The following is a 21,627-nucleotide window of genomic DNA, read 5'->3' on the forward strand; positions in this document are numbered from 1 at the left end:
TATCCTTAATGGCTAAAAAAATCTGCATATGTTACTTTAAGTCCAAACGGTCCTTACAATTTTAGTACATAACAATGAAAAATTAATTAACAACAACAACAACAACAACAACAGGAATCAATAAAAAAATATGAACAAAACTGTTCACTCAGGGCCTGATTTACTAAGATGGCAGCAAACGTGCTAAATTGTGTGGGCAGTCCAAATTTTTGGGCATTTGGGCAGAGACAGTTTTAAGGGTGATTTTAAGGGTGATGTGCAATTTATAGTGGGCAGTAATTTCACATAGACAACAGCATGCAAATGAGGCTTTTGCACGTTAATGACTAAGTGCAAAATGAAATTAAATCAGCGACATGCAAATTAAATATGCTCCTTGTGCTTCGTTACACAAACTCTGCCACAAGCTGGCAATTAACAAAAGAGAAAGAAAAACACTTAATCTCCTGTTTCAGGCATTCAGTTCTTCCATCCATGATATCAAACTGGTGATCTATTATGCTATGTTCTGCCGGTGGAATGCACAGAGAACAGTGCGCACAGCTATCTGTGTGCAGTGTCTGTCAGATTTTCTGTGGTAACCCCGAGTGAAAAATAAGGGAGAAGCCAAAGGGATTTACTTTTTTCTAAAATACCATGGACTGAAGAACAATTATGGCTTGTCCCTTTGTTCACTCAGGGTCATCGCAGCAGATCTGTGATGGAGCAGCTTTTTGATTTGGCATGTTTTACGTCAGATGCCCTTCCTAAGGCAACGCCACGTTACATGGAGAATGGGCAGGGGTGGCCTTGAACCGGGGACCACAGTAAAGTTAAATATGTCTGTTGTTTACAATAAATGAATTTTATTTATTTAGTTCTGTAGAGCATTCTGAAACAGCAGTCTATCAAGTACAATCAGTTAATGCCAAGGATTCAATCTCTTAAAACAGACTCAATCAGCACCCACAAACTTTCCTTTCAACCTCGATAAATCTTATGTGTGCAAACATCATCTATTTGCGTGTTCCTTCCTACAGTTTTGCACACTTGGAGGGACAGACCCCAAATTGCATATTCATGAAATAACATGCAGGTGGCACGGTGGATCAGTGGTTAGCACTGCTGCCTAACATCAAGGGGCCCTGGGATTGCTTCCCACCTGGAGCATTCTCTGTGGAGTTTGCATGTTCTCCCACTGTTTGTGTGGGTTTGGCGAACTTGAAAATTTAATTTGACCGGAGGTGTGAATGTCTTTGTCTGTTTGTATGTGGCCCTGTGGAAGACTGGCATCCTGTTCAGGGGAATCACCCAATAACTGCTGGGATAGGACTACCTATCCAGACTACCCCCCCCCCCCCCCCCCCCCCAACACACCCCCATGATCCTTGATTGGAATGAACTGATTGAAAAAAATGAATGAAGTCATACACACTACTTTGAACATTTGAAAGGCACAGTCCTCAGTGCGCCCTGTTAGTAAATCAGCATGAATGTATTTTTGCCAGCGCTTTGGTGTTTATGCACGATTTAAAACATGCAAACCTTTAGTAAATCAGGCCCTATATGTTTGAGGAACTGCTGCAGGAATGCTTTTATTGTGAAAATCAGATGAATTTATAGAGGGTATGGTTGAGCTCATTAGGTCAGCATTTGTAACCAGAAAATTATTTTATTAATGTTTAACTCTATCACAGTAAAGAAAATAAATCTGCAATGGTCTGGTTTGGTAAATGATTATTGTTAGTTATTGTGTTTTATTCTCATATGAACAACTAATGCAAACTTCTAAAATATTAACTGTAGCTAATTGATGAGCCATGAAATAAAACATGAAAATATAAGTAACAAACTGGAAAAGAAAAAGAAAAATCTACATAAAAGGCATTTTATAGGTCATATTTGAAATAACTTTGAAACTTCTCAACATAATGTGTTAGTTTCTTTGTTTAGACAAATTTCCCACAATGTAACACGAACCTTTGTGTACCTTCAGAGTTCTTTGGGCTCACCATAGTCATTATACATGACAGTGAGCGTCTGCTCGTCACAGGCCTTGTGCACGTCCTGACCCATATCTGCCCAGTTCAGACCAAACGCCTTGGTGTCGGTGTAGCGGCAGGACAAGAACTTGAGGGACATCCTCCGAAGGCCGATCTTGGGCTCCTGAAGGAGGCCCTTACACCACAGAGAGAGTTCATCTAATTGGGAAAGGATGAGGCTTGCCTTCCTGATGGTACAAACACAATGGATTGTTACACATTTGTGTCAGACTTTTCCAACTACAACCCCAATTTGAATGAAGTTGGGACGTTGTGTAAAATGTAAATAAAAACAGATTGCAATGATTTGCAAATCCTCTTCAACCTGTATTCAATTGAATACACCACAAAGACAAGATATTTAACATTCAAACTGATAAACTTGATTGTTTTTGTGCAAATATTTGCTCATTTTGAAATAGATGCCTGGAACACGTTTCAAAAAAGTTGGGACAGTGGTATGTTTACCACTGTGTTACATCACTTTTCCTTCTAACAACACTCAATAAGCGTTTGGGAACTGAGGACACTAATTGTTGAAGCTTTGTAGGTGGAATTCTCTCCCATTCTTGCTTGATCTACGACTTCAGTTGTTCAACAGTCCAGGGTTTCCGTTGTCATATTTTGCTTTTCATAATGCATCACACATTTTCAATGGGCGACAGGTCTGGACTGCAGGCAGGCCAGTCTAGTACCCGCACTCTTTTACTACGAAGCCATGCTGTTGTAATACGTGCAGAATGTGGCTTGGGATTGTCTTGCTGAAATAAGCAGGGACATCCCTGAATAAGACGTTGCTTGGATGGCAGCATGTGTTGCTCCCAAACCTGGATATACCTTTCAGCGTTGATGGTGCCATCACAGATGTGTAAGTTGCCCATGCCATGGGCACTAACACACCCCCATACCATCACAGATGCTGGCTTTTGAACTTTGCGCTAGTAACAATCTGGGTCTCTGGTCTGGATTTCTGGTCTTTTTCCTCTTTTGTCCATAGACACGACGTCCATGATTTCCAAAAACAATTTGAAATGTGGACTCATCAGACCAAAGCACACTTTTCCACTTTGCATCTGTCCATTTCAAATGAGCTCGGGCCCAGAAAGGCGGTGGCATTTCTGGATGTTGTTGATGTATGGCTTTCACTTTGCATGGTTGATTGATTGATTGATTGATTTTTATTAAAGTGTCATGCACCACTGGTGCCCAGCACACATGGACTTATAAGACACTCCATATACAAAACAAGATAACCACATACATGTCACAAGATGCACAATTTCAAGATACAACTGGGTACAACACCTGCAGATGTAGCGACGAACTGTGTTAATTGACAATGGTTTTCTGAAGTGTTCCTGACAATGATGTCTGTTTTTAATGCAGTGCCACCTAGGGATCGAAGGTCACGGGCATTCAATGTTTGCTTTCGGCCTTGCCGTTTACATGTAGAAAGTTCTCCAGATTCTCTGAATCTTCTGATTATATTATGGACTGTAGATAATGGAATCCCTAAATTCCTTGCAATTGAACATTGAGAAACATTGTTCTTAAACTGTTGGACTATTTTTTTCACACAGTTGTTCACAAAGTGGTGATCCTCGCCCCATCTTTGCTTGTGAATGGCTGAGACTTTTGGGGATGCCCCTTTTATACCCAATCATGACACTTACCTGTATCCAATTACCCTGTTCACCTGTGGAATGTTCCAAACAGGGGTTCTTTGAGCATTTATCAACTTCCCCACTCTTTTGTTTCCCCTTTCCCAGCTTTTTTGAAATGTGTTGCAGGCATCCATTTCAAAAAGAGCAAATATTTGCACAAAAACAAAAGAAGTCTATCAGTTTGAATATTAAATATCTTGTCTTTGTCGTGTATTAAATTGAATATAGGGTGAAGAGGATTTGCAAATCATGTACTCCATGTAAACCAACACCACATACAACACACAGTACAATTGTCTGCACAAGAGTGTTACACCACACAGTGCAATTCTCTGCACAAGATTGTTTTTTTTTTTAAATTTCAGTAACCTTTTGCACATCTGTCCCACATTATTATGCTTTCAAGTCCAGATTAGTATCAGTGAAAAACTGCTTTAGTAGTTTTTCAGTAGTCCTGCCAGAATAAAAACAGATGTCAGTGGAAACAAAGTTGGTGGAAGTAAAATAACCGCTATTTTCCTTTCATTTGGATTATCACAATGTCAAATGACAGTAAAGACAAGAGAAAGCAATTTTTATCTAATCATCTTTCCATCTCTTTTTGGGGGAAATGTCAGCCTCAAAGGTAGAGACGCAATCTTGTGGCTACTGCAAAAAACATGAGTGGAGAAGGTGAAAGAACAGCACTTGTTTTTACAACCTCATTAAGTCCGCAAAAGGCCAGTACTATTAGTGACAAAGATCAAAACAACTGCAACAGAATTTATTTTTACACAGTACATTTTCATAATGTAAGTAGTTTGACATATTAAAAATCTACCAAAATCAGCCTACGGGAAATGTGAAAATGTTATGCTTTTTGATATCTGGAGCAGCAATTTTTAAAAATATAATAAATGACATTGCAAACCCTCATATCAGTGACAGGAGTTCCAACCTACTACAAATAATGTAGTGCAAAATTAATTTTCTGGGAGGGACTTAATGGACGAATGTCATCAGTCGTAAAAAAAAAAACATCAGGCACCAGCACCAGACAACTTGTTGCAAATGATTAAGTGTAATTATAACATAGATTGTAGAACAGGTTATGAGTTATAGGAGGTATATGATAGGAATGTCTCCTGCTTCAGTGTAATTTTGCATGTGATTGTATGATGAGAGTCAGACATGCTTCTTTGATACTGAGGCATCCTGTTGTAATACAGAGATCTTAATTTGGAACATTTCATTACTGAATAAAAGAAAAGAAAATTTGGTGTTTTATGAGCATGTATACTGTACTCTCATATTCCTTGACAAATTGGCATTTCTCTGTTGTTCTCTTGTTGGTGTTTTTTTTTTTTTTATTTTTACTTTTTTCTCTTTTCTGGCTAATTGTCCGGTGTGTTATGGTGCACTTGAGCAAAGTTCTTCAGAAATAGTCACTATATAACAATATAGACTTAACATCTTATTCAAGGCTGGCTTAGGGCCCGGTCACACGGCACACAACGATAGCTGCACAAAGGAAAAAAAGTCACAAATCATTGAGAAAAGGTGGACGAATGAGCCTGCACTTTTCCCATCACCGAAAACCTGCGAGTCAGGAGCACATAACGGAACAAAACAAAACTGAAACTAACAAAAGAAAAACAAGGCAAACAGCGACTTTGACACTTTAAACAAAATCAAGACGAAACATTCATGATGACGTGACTTGACAGCGAGTATGAGACCGAGCGCCAGCCTGTGCTCATGTCCACAACCATCCTGTGCTGTCCTGCAGGTGTGGGATCTGGTTGTCTTGACAATAGGTTTATCTTCACAACAACGTGTGCACACACGCACATAAAAGGCACAAACACCTGGAATGTGCGTATATAGTTAAATTAGTTGATTAGTTGTCACTATTGTTTCTGTATGACAACATTGCATTTCATTCCACACATGTACATGTCACGTTCAGCTCGTCTAAGCTTTAGTTATTGATTCGTTCAGATATCGTCAGTATTCATGCAAGACGTCAGACTTGGGATGTTGGACAAAGTTGGATGACAATAAAACGGAACACTGACAGTACGGAACTACGCAAATGATGAGGAACCATCAACACAGAAAGCAAAATGAAATACGGACAAACTGAGGTTGTCGTCGGGATTCGTTCACATTTTTCAACCATTTGAAAATTCTGATGAAGCGCCAGCTGCAGGAATGAAGCTGAAAGACGATTAAATGATGTCTCTGAAAGTCAACGTAAGTCCATATTTCTTGTTTCGTTTCGCTTCGGTGTCCTTTTTTTAGTGCTGTGTGACTGGAGCTTTAGGTTGCAGTTGTGTTATTTTCTATTTTCCAGTGTCTCCTGGTGAATATCAAGATGATTCTCTGTCTACATGGGCTATGTAACTCCTGAATGATGTTCTGAGTTAACACTGAGGTTCCTCTCATTTGGATGTGCCCCGAAGACCTCACACAGGCATCCTGCCACGCCTCAAAGGAAACTTGTTTTGCCTGCCTGCAGCTGCTATAACATTCTTTATTCACAACTGAAACCACAGAGAATTAAAATCTAAACTTATTGTTAAACTGTGTGATTCATCTTCTGACTCAACTCCATCCCAACAGTCTGAAGCAACTAAAATAAAAACATCTATTGATCTGCAACAGCATAACACTAAACACAGACCAGGGAGATCTGGGAACGTGTGCTGGCGACATGTCTCTCCACATCCTCCAAACTACAGAAATGCTTTACTTTCTGGATAAGAACAGCCCAGGTACACAATTGATTCACCTCCTGAAAAGCTGCAATCTGCCTTTGACAGCCAGGTGGGATGTGGGCATTTGATTGCCCTTTTCTAGCCACACTGGGGGTGCCCGCAACACTGCTTCACCAATGTGCTGACTCCTTATAGCTGATGTTCCCTCACCAGGCAAAGTGGTACACATCTTCTGAGTTTCCTCACAGTAAATGTCAAGAAGTTGAATGGCATGAAGATATTGCAACAGTACCCAAGGATCCTCTGAAGAAACATAGTACCTTGAGGCACCTTGACACTTGCACAAAATTGATCTCTGCACTGCCATGCAATTCGTCGTGCCAGTGCATCCCACTTTGTCCCATATGATGCCACGCTATATAAAATAATAATAATACATTGAGTTAATTTGTGTTTTACACACTGAGATTTAGGGGAGGATGCTTCCTGTATGAAAGAGCAGTTGGGATGAAGTGCACACTTATTCCAGCTTTTGGACACACATGACCCAGCTTTTGCAGACAAAACCCGGGTCATATCAATAAAACTAAAGCATTAGAAAACAAATCAATAAATCAGCTACTGTTACATATAAGGTGTAATTGTGTAGAGGAAAGCATGTTAACAGATGACTGTAAAAGTGCCAAGAGACACTTTTTTATTCTTTACAAATGTACTAAAAGTTTAACATTGGGCAAACAAGCCCAGGCAATAAAATCGTCTGCATTAGTAACATGATGCACACACTTTACTTAAGTACAAGTAAGAAGGACATTATGCGCAGTAAATAGCCATTAAACCTGATGTAGGCCTGTGGTTAAAAAAAATAAAAAATATTGAGTGTTTATCTCGAGTCAGAAAATGGCAACAGGAAAAGATTTTATTCATTCCTGACACAGTTTATCCTCCTCTTTCAGCCAAGCCAGCACTTCTACTGTGTAGCTTCCCCATACTGCCAAACCAAAGGTCTGCTGGACAGATTTGAGTCACTGGAGGCACGACATGATGAACTGATGACACGTATGAGCATCCAGGCTCAACACACTCAATATGGAGAAGTAAAAGGAAATTAATGGTCATACTAACAATAAAAAAAAAAAAACATTTATAGATGTAACACTGGTGCTCTCAATTACACTTTCTCATGCAGACCAAAACAAGCATGGTTTCGACATTACGGCACCAAACCAGAATGCAAAATGGTAAAAACAGTAGATGAATGTAACTTCAGTCCATTTGTCATGTTCTGCTATTCATCATTCAAATATGTTGTCACGGTGATAATAGACAGGTAGGTAAAGTGTGATGCTCACAGTATGACTGTGTTAAAGAAGCCATCACTCTTACTGTTGATCTTTTCACAATGATGGTGACAACAGGTAAAGATGAATGTAATTATGATGATGCGACTGATGTATATTCAACAAGTCAATGTCAAAACAGAGTAAAGTATAGAAACAAGGGCAGAAAGCATCTTTGTAGAGACTCTGTGCTTGTTCTTGTCTACTTGGCAAACTTGGCATTCTTACCGTTGAAGTGGTAACCCACAAGTCTTTGAGACTTGGCCTGCTCTCAAGACCCACTGTGACTGTGTATTTTGAAGCAGGATTTCTCATTTTGTTTTACACCCAACTCCATATCAGCTACTGCTCTGAAAACAACACACCATCACGTTTTTATGTGTAAAAGTTGAGTTTGGCAAATAGATGTTGATGTGACTCATTAGTCTTACAACAGCAGAATTACTCACACACATATGATCATTATGCAAATGGCTGAAGGAGCCAGACGGACGAGCAGAGATATGTTGCAACTGGTTTAATGGCTGACATACCTGGACAGCCAGAGACATGCGTACAGCACCAGACACTGGTATGGAGGAGAAGTGGCCCTTTTATATCCTAATACATTACAACTTCTCCCTTCTATTCAAGTGAATACAGCTCATCATAACAAAACATCATTGGCATTTAAAATGTCCAACTTTAATGAAACCTTTAAATAGCTAAAAATACTAAAACCAACTGTAAAAACACACAAAGTTAAAACAATCCACACACACTCATCTTCAACCGCTTAGTCCAATTAAGGGTCACGGGGGGCTGAAGCCTATCCCAGCAGTCATAGGGTGTGAGGCGGGGTACATCAACATTTAATAAATATACTTAAAATGTTCAAATAGTTCAAATCAGCACTCTAAAAGACTGACTCAGAAAAGTGAGGCAGACTACCCCCAAACCTGGAGTGGGTCAGGGTTATTCTGCCCTGTGGTTGAGACCATACTCAGTAGATGAACACATAAACACATTCAATACAGTACTATATTGGAGTCTATCTGGTGGTTTTCGGATCCGACTGGGGTATCTTCTTGCCTCAAGTTGTGGGGACAGTGCTGGTGTTGGCATCTGCATTGGTGGGTTGTCAAGTTGACCTGGAGATGTCAAGACACACTCACCGACAAGATCAGATATTCCGTGCCCTTCCTGTCTCTCCATTGAAACAGGTAGACTGTCCATGTCCAGTGTTGGCCTTGATTCATTAGCCACTTGGATAATGATAGGATGACATGCGATCATCTGGTCTGCATGCCAATTCCACACCTGAGTGGGTCCAACAATGACCTCATACGACACAGGACCAGTTTTCAATGTCACCATACCTGGTGTCCACTTTTCCTCCACCCTCCAGTAATCCCGGACAAGGACTGGGTCATGAACACTGATGGTCCTCTCTTTGGCATGCTTTGATCGCTGCATGCACTGGGCAACTTGTAGCTGCACCACCACTACTGCGACACTGGGTTCACTGTTCCTGTACTGCAACAAGAAGGCATCAAGTCTCTTTTGAACTATATGGATCTCTTTAGATCAGGGGTGGGCAATCATATGCCATGAAGGGCCGAGACACTGCAGGTTTTCCTTACTACCAATCACCTCAGCAGGTGATTTCATTAATGATCAGGTGTTTATGTTCAGGAGAGCAGCTCATCAGCAAACCACCTGCTGAGGTGATTGGTTGCAAGGAAAACCTGCAGTGTCTTGGCCCTCACTGCCCACCCCTGCTTTAGATGATCTCAGGGAGTGCTTAAAAGTATGTACAAACCTTCAGTTAGGCCATTTGTCAGCAGATGAAAAGGGGCTGAACGGGCATGTTTAATCCTGTTAGCTGCCAAAAAGTGTGCAAACTCCGCTGATGTAAACTGGGGCCCATTGTCACTCACCAACACTTCCGGCACTTCATAACAGCGAAACACCCCTCTTAAAACCTGGACAGTCTTTTCTGACGTAGTACAATTCATTAAAATGACCTCTAGCCACTTAGAGTGTGCATCCACAATCACAAAAAGCATGTGTCCCTCAAACGGACCAGCAAAGTCAATGTGGATTCTCTGCCATGGACCCATGGGCCAGGGCCATGGATGCAGAGATGTCAACCTAGGTGTTTTCTGTGTCTGTTGACACGATACACATGTTCTGCATTTTTCCTTGATTTGTGCATCCAGCCCTGGCCACCACACGTAACTTTGTGCCATGGCTTTAATTTTAACTACACCAAGATGTCCCGTATGCAGCTCCTCCAGTACCTGTTGGCACAACTTTGTTGGCACTATTACCCTGTTTGCCCACATCAAGCAGCCCTGCAGCAGTAATAACTCATTCTTCCAAATTACTTATGGTGAAAGACAGTTGCTTATGCCCTTCTGTGTGTGGAACCGGCCCTTCGCCACCATCTCCATAACCTGAGATAGTATGATGTCAGCTCTTGTGTGTTTCCTGACATCCACACAACACACTGGTAAGCAATCCAGGTATTTGATAAGGAGCCTGTCACGTGAACGTGGCCCCTCATCATGTTCTACTAACAACAGCAATCGTGACAACCCATCAGGATTGTCATGGTCGGCTGCCCATCGATACAGAATCGTAAAAAATAATGTGCAGTGCTTCCCACTAAATTTGCGCATAATTCTGCTCAGCTTTCCTTAATGTTCTTCATGCAAAAGGCTTTTCCTCACCATTGGGCAAAATATGAGAAATCACTGCTCCCACCCCTATAGGGTGAAGAATCACAGGCCAACATTATGGGGAGTTTTGGATCAAAATGCATTAGTACCTTATCACTTGCAAGCTGCTCCTTTGCTTCCCGGAAGGCCTGATCGCATTCCTTGGACCACTCCCACTTAGTATCCTTCTGGAGCAAAGCATTTAGTGAAAACAGCAGCGCTGATATTTTCTGGACAAAACATGCATAATTTTCAATTTTCAATTTATTTTCATTTATATAGCGCCAAATCACAACAGAGTTGCGTCAAAGCGCTTCACACAGGTAAGGTCTAACGTTACCAACCCCCAAAGCAACAGTGGTAAGGAAAAACTCCCTCTGAGGAAGAAACCTCAAGCAGACCAGACTCAAAGGGTCTGCATAGTAGTTAATCAGTCCCAAAAAAGAACGCAACTGACTTACGTTTGTTGGTTCCAGAGCATTCATTATGGCACTAATTTTTGCAGGTGACTTATGAAGCCCCTTTGCATCAATAATGTGCCTCAGATACTCCAGGGAACTCACAAAAAACTCACACTTATCTCTTTGAACTTCCAACCCAAACTGTTTCAACCAATCCTAAACCGATTTCAAATTCTCCAAATGATAGGGAGGTGATGGTCTAGTGGTTAAAGCGCTGGGCTTGAGACCAGAGGATCTTCGGTACAAATCTTAGCCTGACCGAAAAATCACTAGGGCCCTTAATCCCCTAGTTGCTCCCGGTGTGTAGTGAGTACCTTGTATGGCAGCACCCTCACATCGTCGTGAATGTGAGGCATTATTTGTAATTTGCTTTGAGTTAAGGATGTCATCCAGAAAACAATGTACATTTGGCACATTACATTGTACATTACACATTACAATGTACGTTATCCCGAAAGGTAAGCGGGCCTGGCCTGGCTTCAATGTTAAGGATGTCTCAAACCCTTTTAGAGTTCCTACGTTTTTGTCAAAAACTTCAGCATAGCTTTCCAATACATCTTCAACCGTGCCACAACCTTTTTGCTGTAATCTCACTGTTTTGATGTCACAGCAATCAAGTTTTTATTCCACAGCCATTCCCCACCAACCAGTGGGGGTAAATTACCCTTCACCACATACAAGGGCAATCTCACTCTTTGTATGTTCATTTCCACACTCACGGTTACAACACCCTTGGGTAGAAACAATTCACCGGTATTAGTTCTTAACATTGCATCTGTCTTCCGCAGGTGCAAATGAGTCAAGTTTGCTTCATATATGTCCTTTGAAATTAAGGATACTGCAGAACCAGTGTCTAATTCCATCTTAATCACCCATCCTTCAATCACCGGTTTCATCACGATCATAGATCCAGCTGCCTCCTTCTTCTCCACAGCAGACATTTCATGCAGTCTCAATCCTGAGTCACAATCTGATAAAAGACTGTTCTTGTCATCAAAAGCATCAGCCTCCATCACATGAATCTTTCATGTTTTTCTTCCAGGTAGCTTCCTCGATTTTCCCTTGGTTTTCTCTTGTACACTTCCAATCATTCTTTTTCTTCTTACAAAAAGAGCAATGTGACCTGTTCTCTGACACTTATGACACTGTTGGTACCTATAAAAACTGCCTTCACTGTGAACTGTGGCTTGAATTCAGAGTTTGGGGGTCGTCTCAGAAACTGTCTGCGGCCCTTGGACCCAAAAAGAACAATTTTACTCTCATCAATCCACAAAATATTCCTCCATTTCTCTTTAGGCCAGTTGATGTGTTCTTTGACAAATTGTAACCTCTTCTGCACGTCTTTTATTTAACAGAGGGACTTTGCGGGGGATTCTTGCAAATAAATTAGCTTCACACAGGCATCTTCAAACTGTCACAGCACTTACAGGTAACTCCAGACTGTCTTTGATCATCCTGGAGTTGATCAATGGGTGAGCCTTTGCCATTCTGGTTATTCGTCTATCCATTTTGATGGTTGTTTTCCATTTTCTTCCACGCGTCTCTGGTTTTCTTGTCCATTTTAAAGCATTGGAGATCATTGTAGATGAACAGCCTATAATTTTTGCACCTGCGTATAAGTTTTCCCCTCTCCAATCAACTTTTTAATCAAACTACGCTGTTCTTCTGAACAATGTCTTGAACGTCCCATTTTCCTCAGACTTTCAAAGAGAAAAGCATGTTCAACAGGTGCTGGCTTCATCCTTAAATAGGGGACACCTGATTCACACCTGTTTGTTCCACAAAATTGACGAACTCACTGACTGAATGCCACACTACTATTATTGTGAACACCCCCTTTTCTACTTTTTTTTTTTTTTACTACAGTAATAGCCTAATTTCATAGCCTTAAGAGTGTGCATATCATGAATTCTTGGTCTTGTTGGATTTGTGAGAATCTACTGGTACCTTGTTTCCCATGTAACAATAAGAAATATACTCAAAACCTGGATTAATCTTTTTAGTCACATAGCACTACTATTATTCTGAACACTACTGTATATATATATATATAAACAACCAATTACATAATTCTCAGTCCATTTGGCCATGCATAAAAGGATCTACTGAAGGTCAAACAAGAATCAGCATGGGTAAGAAAATTCATTTGAATGAATTTGAACATGGAATGTTTGTTGGTGACAGACTGGTTGATGTGAGTTTTTCTACAAACTGCTAATCTACTGGGATATTCATGCACAACCATCCCTAGGGTCTCAAAAAAAAAAGAAATAAAAGAAAAAACAAAAAGGAAACATTGACTGAGTGGTGGCTCTCTTTTCTATTTAATTCAATATATTTATGCAAGACCAAATCATAAGTCACCTCATAATACTATACCAGAGGTGGGTCGAAGTCACCATCAAGTCATGAATCAGCAAGTGCCAAGTCAAATCTCAGTTCATAATGACCACCAATTGTTTGCAAGGTGACTTGAGACTTGACTTGGGACTTGCAGATTGATGACTTGAGAAAGACTTGACAGTGACTTTGTCCCACTTCTGCACTATACATGAAAAGGGTAACAGTGGTCTGAATATGTATTCTAAACTTCACAGGTAACCAGTGAAGGGAGACTAAAACAGGCATGATAAGGGCCCGTTTGTGTGTTCCAGTTAAAATCCGTGCAGCAGAGTTCTGGATGACATGAATGCGGTCAAGCTTCTTCTTATTTATATAGGTAAAAAGCCTATTATAATAATCCAGATGTGATATAAAAGTGAATAATCATCTCCAGTTCAACCTTGGTCACAAGGGGTTTCAATTTAGAAATATTGTGGAGATGAAAGAAACAGCTTTTTATTAACTCTTTAGAGTGACGCTTTAAGGTCATTGCAGAGTCAAAAATAACACATAGGTTCCGCACATAGAGCTGAACAGAAGAAGCTAAAGGATCTATGTGCTGTTTTATTAGAGAAATGACACTGTCAGGGGCAACAGAGTATCTGTTTTCTCAAAATTCACTTGTACGTAATTATCACTTAACCACTGGTGATTGTTAGACAAGCAGTTTGTTAAGGAAGACAATTTGTGGAAGTCAGTGGGCTCAGCAGAATAGTACAGCTGGATATCATCAGCATAAAGGTGGTAAGAGAGGTCAATGTACTTGATAATTATCTCTCTTAAAGGAAGCAAATATAAAAGAAAGAGTATTGGGTCCCAAGACAGAACCCTGAGGTACCCCATGGGTAAGATGTATTGATTCAGACAGAAACTGATTTACAAGGACATTCAAACTTCGGCAGAGAAGTATGAGGAAAACTCTTCCAAAACCGTTCCTGAGATCCCAACTGCATCAATCAACAGCATCAAAAGTGGCTGAGAGATCCAATAAAGCACAGCTGTGTATTGTCCAGAGTCAACTGCCGTCATGATGTCGCTTGAAACCTAAAGTAATGCAGTTTCTGTTGAATGTGTTTTGCCAAAACCCGATTGCCATTTTTCAAAAATTTAATGTTTCTCTTAGAAAAAATTGAGCTGGTCTGCTAAAATTTTCTCCAAAAACTTACTAAAACATACACTCAACAAAAATATAAACGCAACACTTTTGGTTTTGCTCCCATTTTGTATTAGATGAACTCAAAGATCTAAAACTTTTTCCACATACACAATATCACCATTTCCCTCAAATATTGTTCACAAACCAGTCTAAATCTGTGATAGTGAGCACTTCTCCTTTGCTGAGATAATCCATCCCACCTCACAGGTGTGCCATATCAAGATGCGGATTAGACACCATGATTAGTGCACAGGTGTGCCTTAGAATGCCCACAATAAAAGGCCACTCTGAAAGGTGCAGTTTTATCACACAGCACAATGCCACAGATGTCGCAAGATTTGAGGGAGCGTGCAATTGGCATGCTGACAGCAGGAATGTCAACCAGAGCTGTTGCTCATGTATTGAATGCTCATTTCTCTTCCATAAGCCGTCTCCAAAGGCGTTTCAGAGAATTTGGCAGTACATCCAACCAGCCTCACAACCGCAGACCACGTGTAACCACACCAGCCCAGGACCTCCACATCCAGCATGTTCACCTCCAAGATCGTCTGAGACCAGCCACTCGGACAGCTGCTGAATCAATCGGTTTGCATAACCAAAAAATTTCTGCACAAACTGTCAGAAATCGTCTCAGGGAAGCTCATCTGCATGCTCGTCGTCCTCATCGGGGTCTCGACCTGACTCCAGTTCGTCGTCGTAACCGAGTTGAGTGGGCAAATGTTCACATTCGCTGGCGTTTGGCACGTTGGAGAGGTGTTCTCTTCACGGATGAAACCCGGTTCACACTGTCCAGGGCAGATGGCAGACAGCGTGTGTGGCGTCGTGTGGGTGAGCGGTTTTCTGATGTCAATGTTGTGGATCGAGTGGCCCATGGTGGCGGTGGGGTTATGGTATGGGCAGGCGTCTGTTATGGATGAAGAACACAGGTGCATTTTATTGATGGCATTTTGAATGCACAGAGATACCGTGACGAGATCCTGAGGCCCGTTGTTGTGCCATACATCCAGGAACATCACCTCATGTTGCAGCAGGATAATGCACGGCCCCATGTTGCAAGGATCTGTACACAATTCTTGGAAGCTGAAAATGTCCCAGTTCTTGCATGGCCAGCATACTCACCGGACATGTCACCCATTGAGCATGTTTGGGATGCTCTGGACCGGCGTATACGACAGCGTGTACCAGTTCCTGCCAATATCCAGCAACTTCGCACAGCCATTGAAGAGGAGTGGACCAACATTCCACAGGCCACAATTGACAACCTGATCAACTCTATGCGAAGGAGATGTGTTGCACTGCATGAGGCAAATGGTGGTCACACCAGATACTGACTGGTATCCCCCCCAATAAAACAAAACTGCACCTTTCAGCGTGGCCTTTTATTGTGGACAGTCTAAGGCACACCTGTGCACTAATCATGGTGTCTAATCAGCATCTTGGTATGGCACACCTGTGAGGTGGGATGGATTATCTCAGCAAAGGAGAAGTGCTCACTATCACAGATTTAGACTGGTTTGTGAACAATATTTGAGGGAAATGGTGATATTGTGTATGTGGAAAAAGTTTTAGATCTTTGAGTTCATCTCATACAAAATGGGAGCAAAACCAAAAGTGTTGCGTTTATATTTTTTTTGAGTAACAACACATTTTATCATAAAGTGTTTCAAAATCTTTCACACCCAATGCCAACTGTGTCACATGTGACAAAGCAGGATTCAGGAGACCAAAGAGAAAGACCAACAAGCACTTGTTGGATCCCTGAGCAATGATTCAAGTATATGAGATGCAAAGGTGGGTACAGCTAACCAAAAAGTTAGCTTTGATAACCATTAATCTGATAACTTTTATGACGTTAAACCAATAAACTGTTAAAAAATTCTCTTTATTACAGATAATTGATAACCGATAACTTTTAGTATTGATTTGGACATGGCCACATCAGATTACACTGTCGGCTTCTGATAAAGCAGTTTCTCTTTCACTTTTCACTGCTGGGTAAATTCATGGATCACAAACGCATAAGAACACATGAAAAATGAATGAATAAAAAAATAAAACCCCAAACACTGTCATCATCTTTCAAAAGCAGTAAAACACAGTATTAGAAGTAAAAAGCTTCAGCTTAACCAAAATACTTCTATTAATGCATTGATTGGCAGAGTAAAAGACACATAGTAAATATAAATTCTTACCTGTTAGTTTCAGTGGGATTCATCTGAAGAAGTAATCCACATAAAGCATTCTTTTTAAAAAAAATCCAAAACAGTGTCTAAACGGTGAAGAAAAGTCCCTCTATACGCAGCTTCGCTGTGAGCGCTCCTGTCCCCCACTGAGTCTTGGCGATTACATTATACCATCAGTCACAAAAAATAAAATAAAAAATGTTAAAATTAGTCCATTTTGTTTTTGTGTCGAGTGGACGATAACACTCACTGTAACGTCCAAAGTGAACCTGAACTACACTACCCACAATGCTCCCTGCGTCGAAAGGCCAATCACATTTTGAGCTTAATGATGATATCATCAGCAAGCGACAGGCAGCCAGTCTGCCACAAACACACAACAGACAGACTAAAATGTTTGATTTTAGGGTTTACAAATTTTTTTGACTGTTAAACTTTGCTCACTTTACCAGCAAAAAAAGTTATCGGACTGAAAGTTATTAAAGCTAAATTTATCGGAAGATAATTGGTCTGATGATGGCTTTAAAACGTATCTGAAAATCTAATCCGCTAGCAAAAACATTAGCTTTGATAATTATCTGTTATCAGATAAGCTGAACTGTGTCCACCACTGATGAAATGCTCACAACTGAAGTGAGCCAGTGATTCAATTTCTCACTAAAACTATGGTTGAAGTTTCTGAAGCACACCGTTGAAAAAATAATGAAACCAGAAATTCTCATGATCACAGAGTCAAATGCACACATGTTCGTGTTCGCCATGGCTTGCTGATGCTGGACGTCCTCCACCCTACTGGGGAAGGTGCTGGCATCTTGTCTGAGAACACAGATAGAGCTCTACAGGGAGGGTAACATTAGAAATTTACAGCAGGCCACGGAGGAGGTGATTAGAGACCCTGCAAGGCTTATGACAAATGTGGGTGTGGAATCCATTAGCTTAGCGGGGAAATTAGTGCAGAAAATCCACTATGGTGATAGTGCAGTTTATCTGCCAGGGAGGGATATTCAAAAAGTTGAGACTGTGGCCTGCGTCCGTAGATGTGTCCATAAAAATCATAGAGGGATATGCTTTGGAAACTTAAAACCTATTACTACATTGGATGTTGTTGAAATTGAGGATGGCCCAATGGTTGTTCCAGCGATATCAAAGATTTAGTGTCTGCTACCTACAACGCATGTGGAATGTCTCAAACCTAAAGCTACTTCTAGGCATCTTATATATGCTACTCTGGAAACACCCTAAACCCAAACAGTTCAACTGTCAACCCCACTGAGGTCCTTAATCTGGGTCTCATTAACATAAGATCACTAGTCTCAAAATCATTGTTGATCAATGATATAATTATTGATCATCACTTAGATATGATTGGGTTATGTGAAACCTGGCTTAAATGTGCATCTGTCCTCCCCTTAAATGAGGCCTGCCCACCAGCATATACATTTAGTCATGTCCCTCGTGATGCAAAACAAGGCGGGGGTGTTGCTCTTATTTATAAATCTAGGTTTAGATTATTAGCTGTTGGGGGTCACAAATATAACTCGTTTGAGCATCTGATTCTCTGCTCAGGATATTACGCATTGCCAAGGTCAGAAGAATAAAAATCAGATATATTACTTTGTCACTGTATATAGGTCTCCTGGCCAATATTGTGAATTCTTAGATGAATTTGGTGAGTTCATCTCTAACTTGTCAACTAGTGCAGATAACATTCTGATCATTGGTGACTTGAACGTTCATATAAATAAACCTTCTGATCCCCTCTGCAAATCATTTATGGAAATTATGGATGCATTAGGAATTCGGCAATTCATTCGGGACTCAACGCACATTAGTGAAAATACCCTGAATTTGGTTCTCGCACGTGGTATTGCTGTCACGAGTATTGACACCATGCCTCTTACATCAGTTGTCTCTGATCACTCACTTATTAAGTTTACAGTTTCGCTGCCATGTTTAGTACAACAACAACCTTATATATCACTACGGTGATGCCTCAACTCCTCAACTAAGACTGAACTCGAAGCCAGACTGCCTGATGTCTTAGGTTCACTTTTGGCAAAACCCAATCAGTAGACAGTCTTGTTGATAGTTTTAACTCAGTGCTCAAAACTGTACTCAACATGACTGTGCCACCTGTGTTAAAACCGTGCTCCCCCAAAACACAGTCACCTTGGTTCAATGATTACCTGCGTGACCTCAAGCATAAGGCTAGATGTCAAGAACGGAAATGGCATCGTTCAAAATTAGAAGTATTCCACCTTGCGTGGCATGATGCTATCTTAGACTATAAGCGTGCATTACTGGCTACAAAGCGGACCTATTACTTTGATCTGATCAACAAAAACAAGCATAACTCAAAGTTCTTGTTCGACATGGTGGCAACACTTATTCATGGACAACCACCTGTAGTTTGATCTCCTTTTACAGCACAAATTTCCTGGATTACTTTGAGAAGAAAATAGAAGACATTAGGTTAAACATATCCCAGCATGCCTCAACCCAGCCACGACACCCTGCTATTGAGGTGGGTGCCATTACTGAGGTATTACCTAGATTTACAGAATTTGAGAGTATCTCACTAGGCATGCTGACGAAACTCATAACATCAACAAAAGCACAACCTGCTTCGATCCTATACCAACAAAACTGTTTAAGGACCTGTGGCCCACTCTTGGGCCGACTGTGCTGGAAATTATTAATATTTCTTTAACTTCTGGATGTGTTCCGAAATGTTTCAAATCTGCAGTGATTAAACCATTACTTAAGAAACCTAATCTTGACCCTAGTGTATTGAAAAACCATCAGCCAATATCAAAATGATCATTTTGCTCTAAAATTCTGGAAAAAGTGGTGTCATGGTAGCTCGTGGACTACCTTCCTGAGAACAATCTCTTTCAGCCACTGCAGTCTGCTTTTCGAAAATATCATTCCACAGAGAGGGCTCTCACTAAAGTGGTGAATGATCTTCTGCTTACAATGGATTCGGACACCACTACGGTTCTAGTGCTGTTAGATCTCAGTGCTGCATTTCATACCATGGATCACCATATTCTACTTGATAGGGTGGAAAATCATTTTGGGATGAATGGGAGTGCCCTTGCATGGTTGATGTCATACTTGACCAGTTGTTCTCACTGAGTTTTGTACAGTAACACTACTTCTAACCATAGTGACATGAAATTTGGGTCTGTCTTAGGCCCCCTGCTTTTCTCGCTTTATATAGCATCCCTTGGGCAAATATTGTGGCATTTTGGGATTACCTTTCACTGCTATGCTGTTGATACTCAGTTATACATGCCGATAGCTGCTGGTAATCTCATTCACATAAAATCCTTAGAAGGTTGCCTTGCATCAGTAAAAAGCTGGATGTCTAGAAACTTCCTACTTTTAAACTCTGATAAGAAAGAAAGAAAGAAACTTTAAACTGACAGTAGTTGTATGAGGTGAATTAGTTTCTCTGTCTACATGCAGTGGTGGGCACAGATAACCAAAAAAAAATTAACTTCGATAACAGATAATCAGATAACTGAAAAGTTATCTTTGATAAAGATAAAACGATAAACCACCCAAAAATGTATCGGACGTTACAGATAACCGATAACTTCCAATACTGTCTCTGGTACATTTGCAACCACTACTAAACTGAATTTGAGTTTTAACACCACAATAGCTTCTAGTTAATGTGAGGTGTGTCGTGTGTTGGTGTTTAAATATAAATGTGTTTTTGTAAAATATTCCATTTTTTATTTGGAAAAACAGGCATTTTTATGGAGCCCTGGAAGTGTCATCACAAAATGTTTTGCATGTGGAGAGAATGTGCGCTCATTTTATTATATTTGTTATGTGGGCCGCTGAAGAGGAGGTACTGCTGGCCCACTACCACCAGAGGGCGCCCTGCTTGGAGTGCGGGCTCCAAGCACGAGAGGGCGCCAGACCCAGAGGAAGTGACAGCTGTCACTCATCACACCAGCTGTCACTCATCTACATCACTACTTAAGCCGGACTGCAACTCCACCTCCCTGCCGAGAAATTGACTACCATTACAAAGGTAATTTCTCTGCTGACTAACACTTTGTGTGTAATAACCTGAACTTCTATTGCAGCCGTTTTCCTGGAGTGTTTCCTTGTCTGAGGGATTGGCGTTTGGTGTGACAGCGACGGCTTCGCCTCACATCCCAACCCAGATAAGTGGTTGAACCAGGAGCTGTACGAGTGTGTGATTGGAGGTGGAGGTGCTCCCTCCTAACTGTGTTTGGACTGTGGATTACTGAGTGTGCGGACTCACACTCATACATCTCTGCTTTCTGCCAGCAGTACCAGGGTCGACAGCCGAAGACAGAGGCCACCTGGGGACTCGGGACTTGGCGGCTCCGGTGTTCTTCAGACTGTTGGTGGTGGAAGCCGTGTGGGACGCGGCTTCTCTCTCGTCAGGGGTCTTCTATCTTCGAGCCTGCCCACACGTCACCTGGTGTTTATTGACTGTGCAAATTTCTGTACATTTAGTTGTGTATTATCACAACATTAAATTGTTACTTTTTGGCTTACTCATTGTCCGTTCATTCGCGCCCCCTGTTGTGGGTCCATGCTACGACACCTTCCCAACAATATTGTGCCATGCGTATGTTTGATGATGTTGTAAAACGTGCACTCAATTTTGTCTTGACACATAAATGTTGGCTTTACACTGTGCAAGTTTTGGCCCTTTTTCAGATGATTTTTCATTCGTGCGAGAATTTTTTGGACCAAGTTTCAGATTAATCACGCGTTCTGCATCGTGTAGTGTACATGGAGTAACAAGCTGCATTTAACATCTCACGACCACCTCCTGATCGCCGATCGTATGGTCAAATGAAAATCAAACCTGTTTGATATTATTCTGGTCGGCCGTCGTGAGTGTATCTTGCTGCTGAGGGGCTCCAAGCGTCCAACCGCTCGCACTGTGCCTGTGCAAACACCACAGAGCTGTCTTATAATGTTATTTTTTTGTTTTGTTTTTAAACTTAGTTTGTAAAAAAAAAC

The 21,627-nt window shown here is 41.0% G+C and overlaps 1 protein-coding gene across 1 annotated transcript in view; it reads right to left on the bottom strand.

The window, feature by feature from the left end:
* Positions 1 to 1,937: 1,937 nt before the first annotated feature.
* Positions 1,938 to 21,627, bottom strand: part of astn1 (astrotactin 1) — a 1,400,536-nt gene continuing 1,380,846 nt past the window's right edge. The window contains exon 24 of the mRNA XM_034183391.1: positions 1,938 to 2,209. Within this exon, the coding sequence (XP_034039282.1) occupies positions 1,972 to 2,209 (238 nt within the window). The 3' untranslated portion in view covers positions 1,938 to 1,971. The remainder of the gene's footprint in view (positions 2,210 to 21,627) is intronic.

Source organism: Thalassophryne amazonica, chromosome 12, assembly GCF_902500255.1.
Source record: "Thalassophryne amazonica chromosome 12, fThaAma1.1, whole genome shotgun sequence".
Classification (NCBI taxonomy): domain Eukaryota; kingdom Metazoa; phylum Chordata; class Actinopteri; order Batrachoidiformes; family Batrachoididae; genus Thalassophryne; species Thalassophryne amazonica.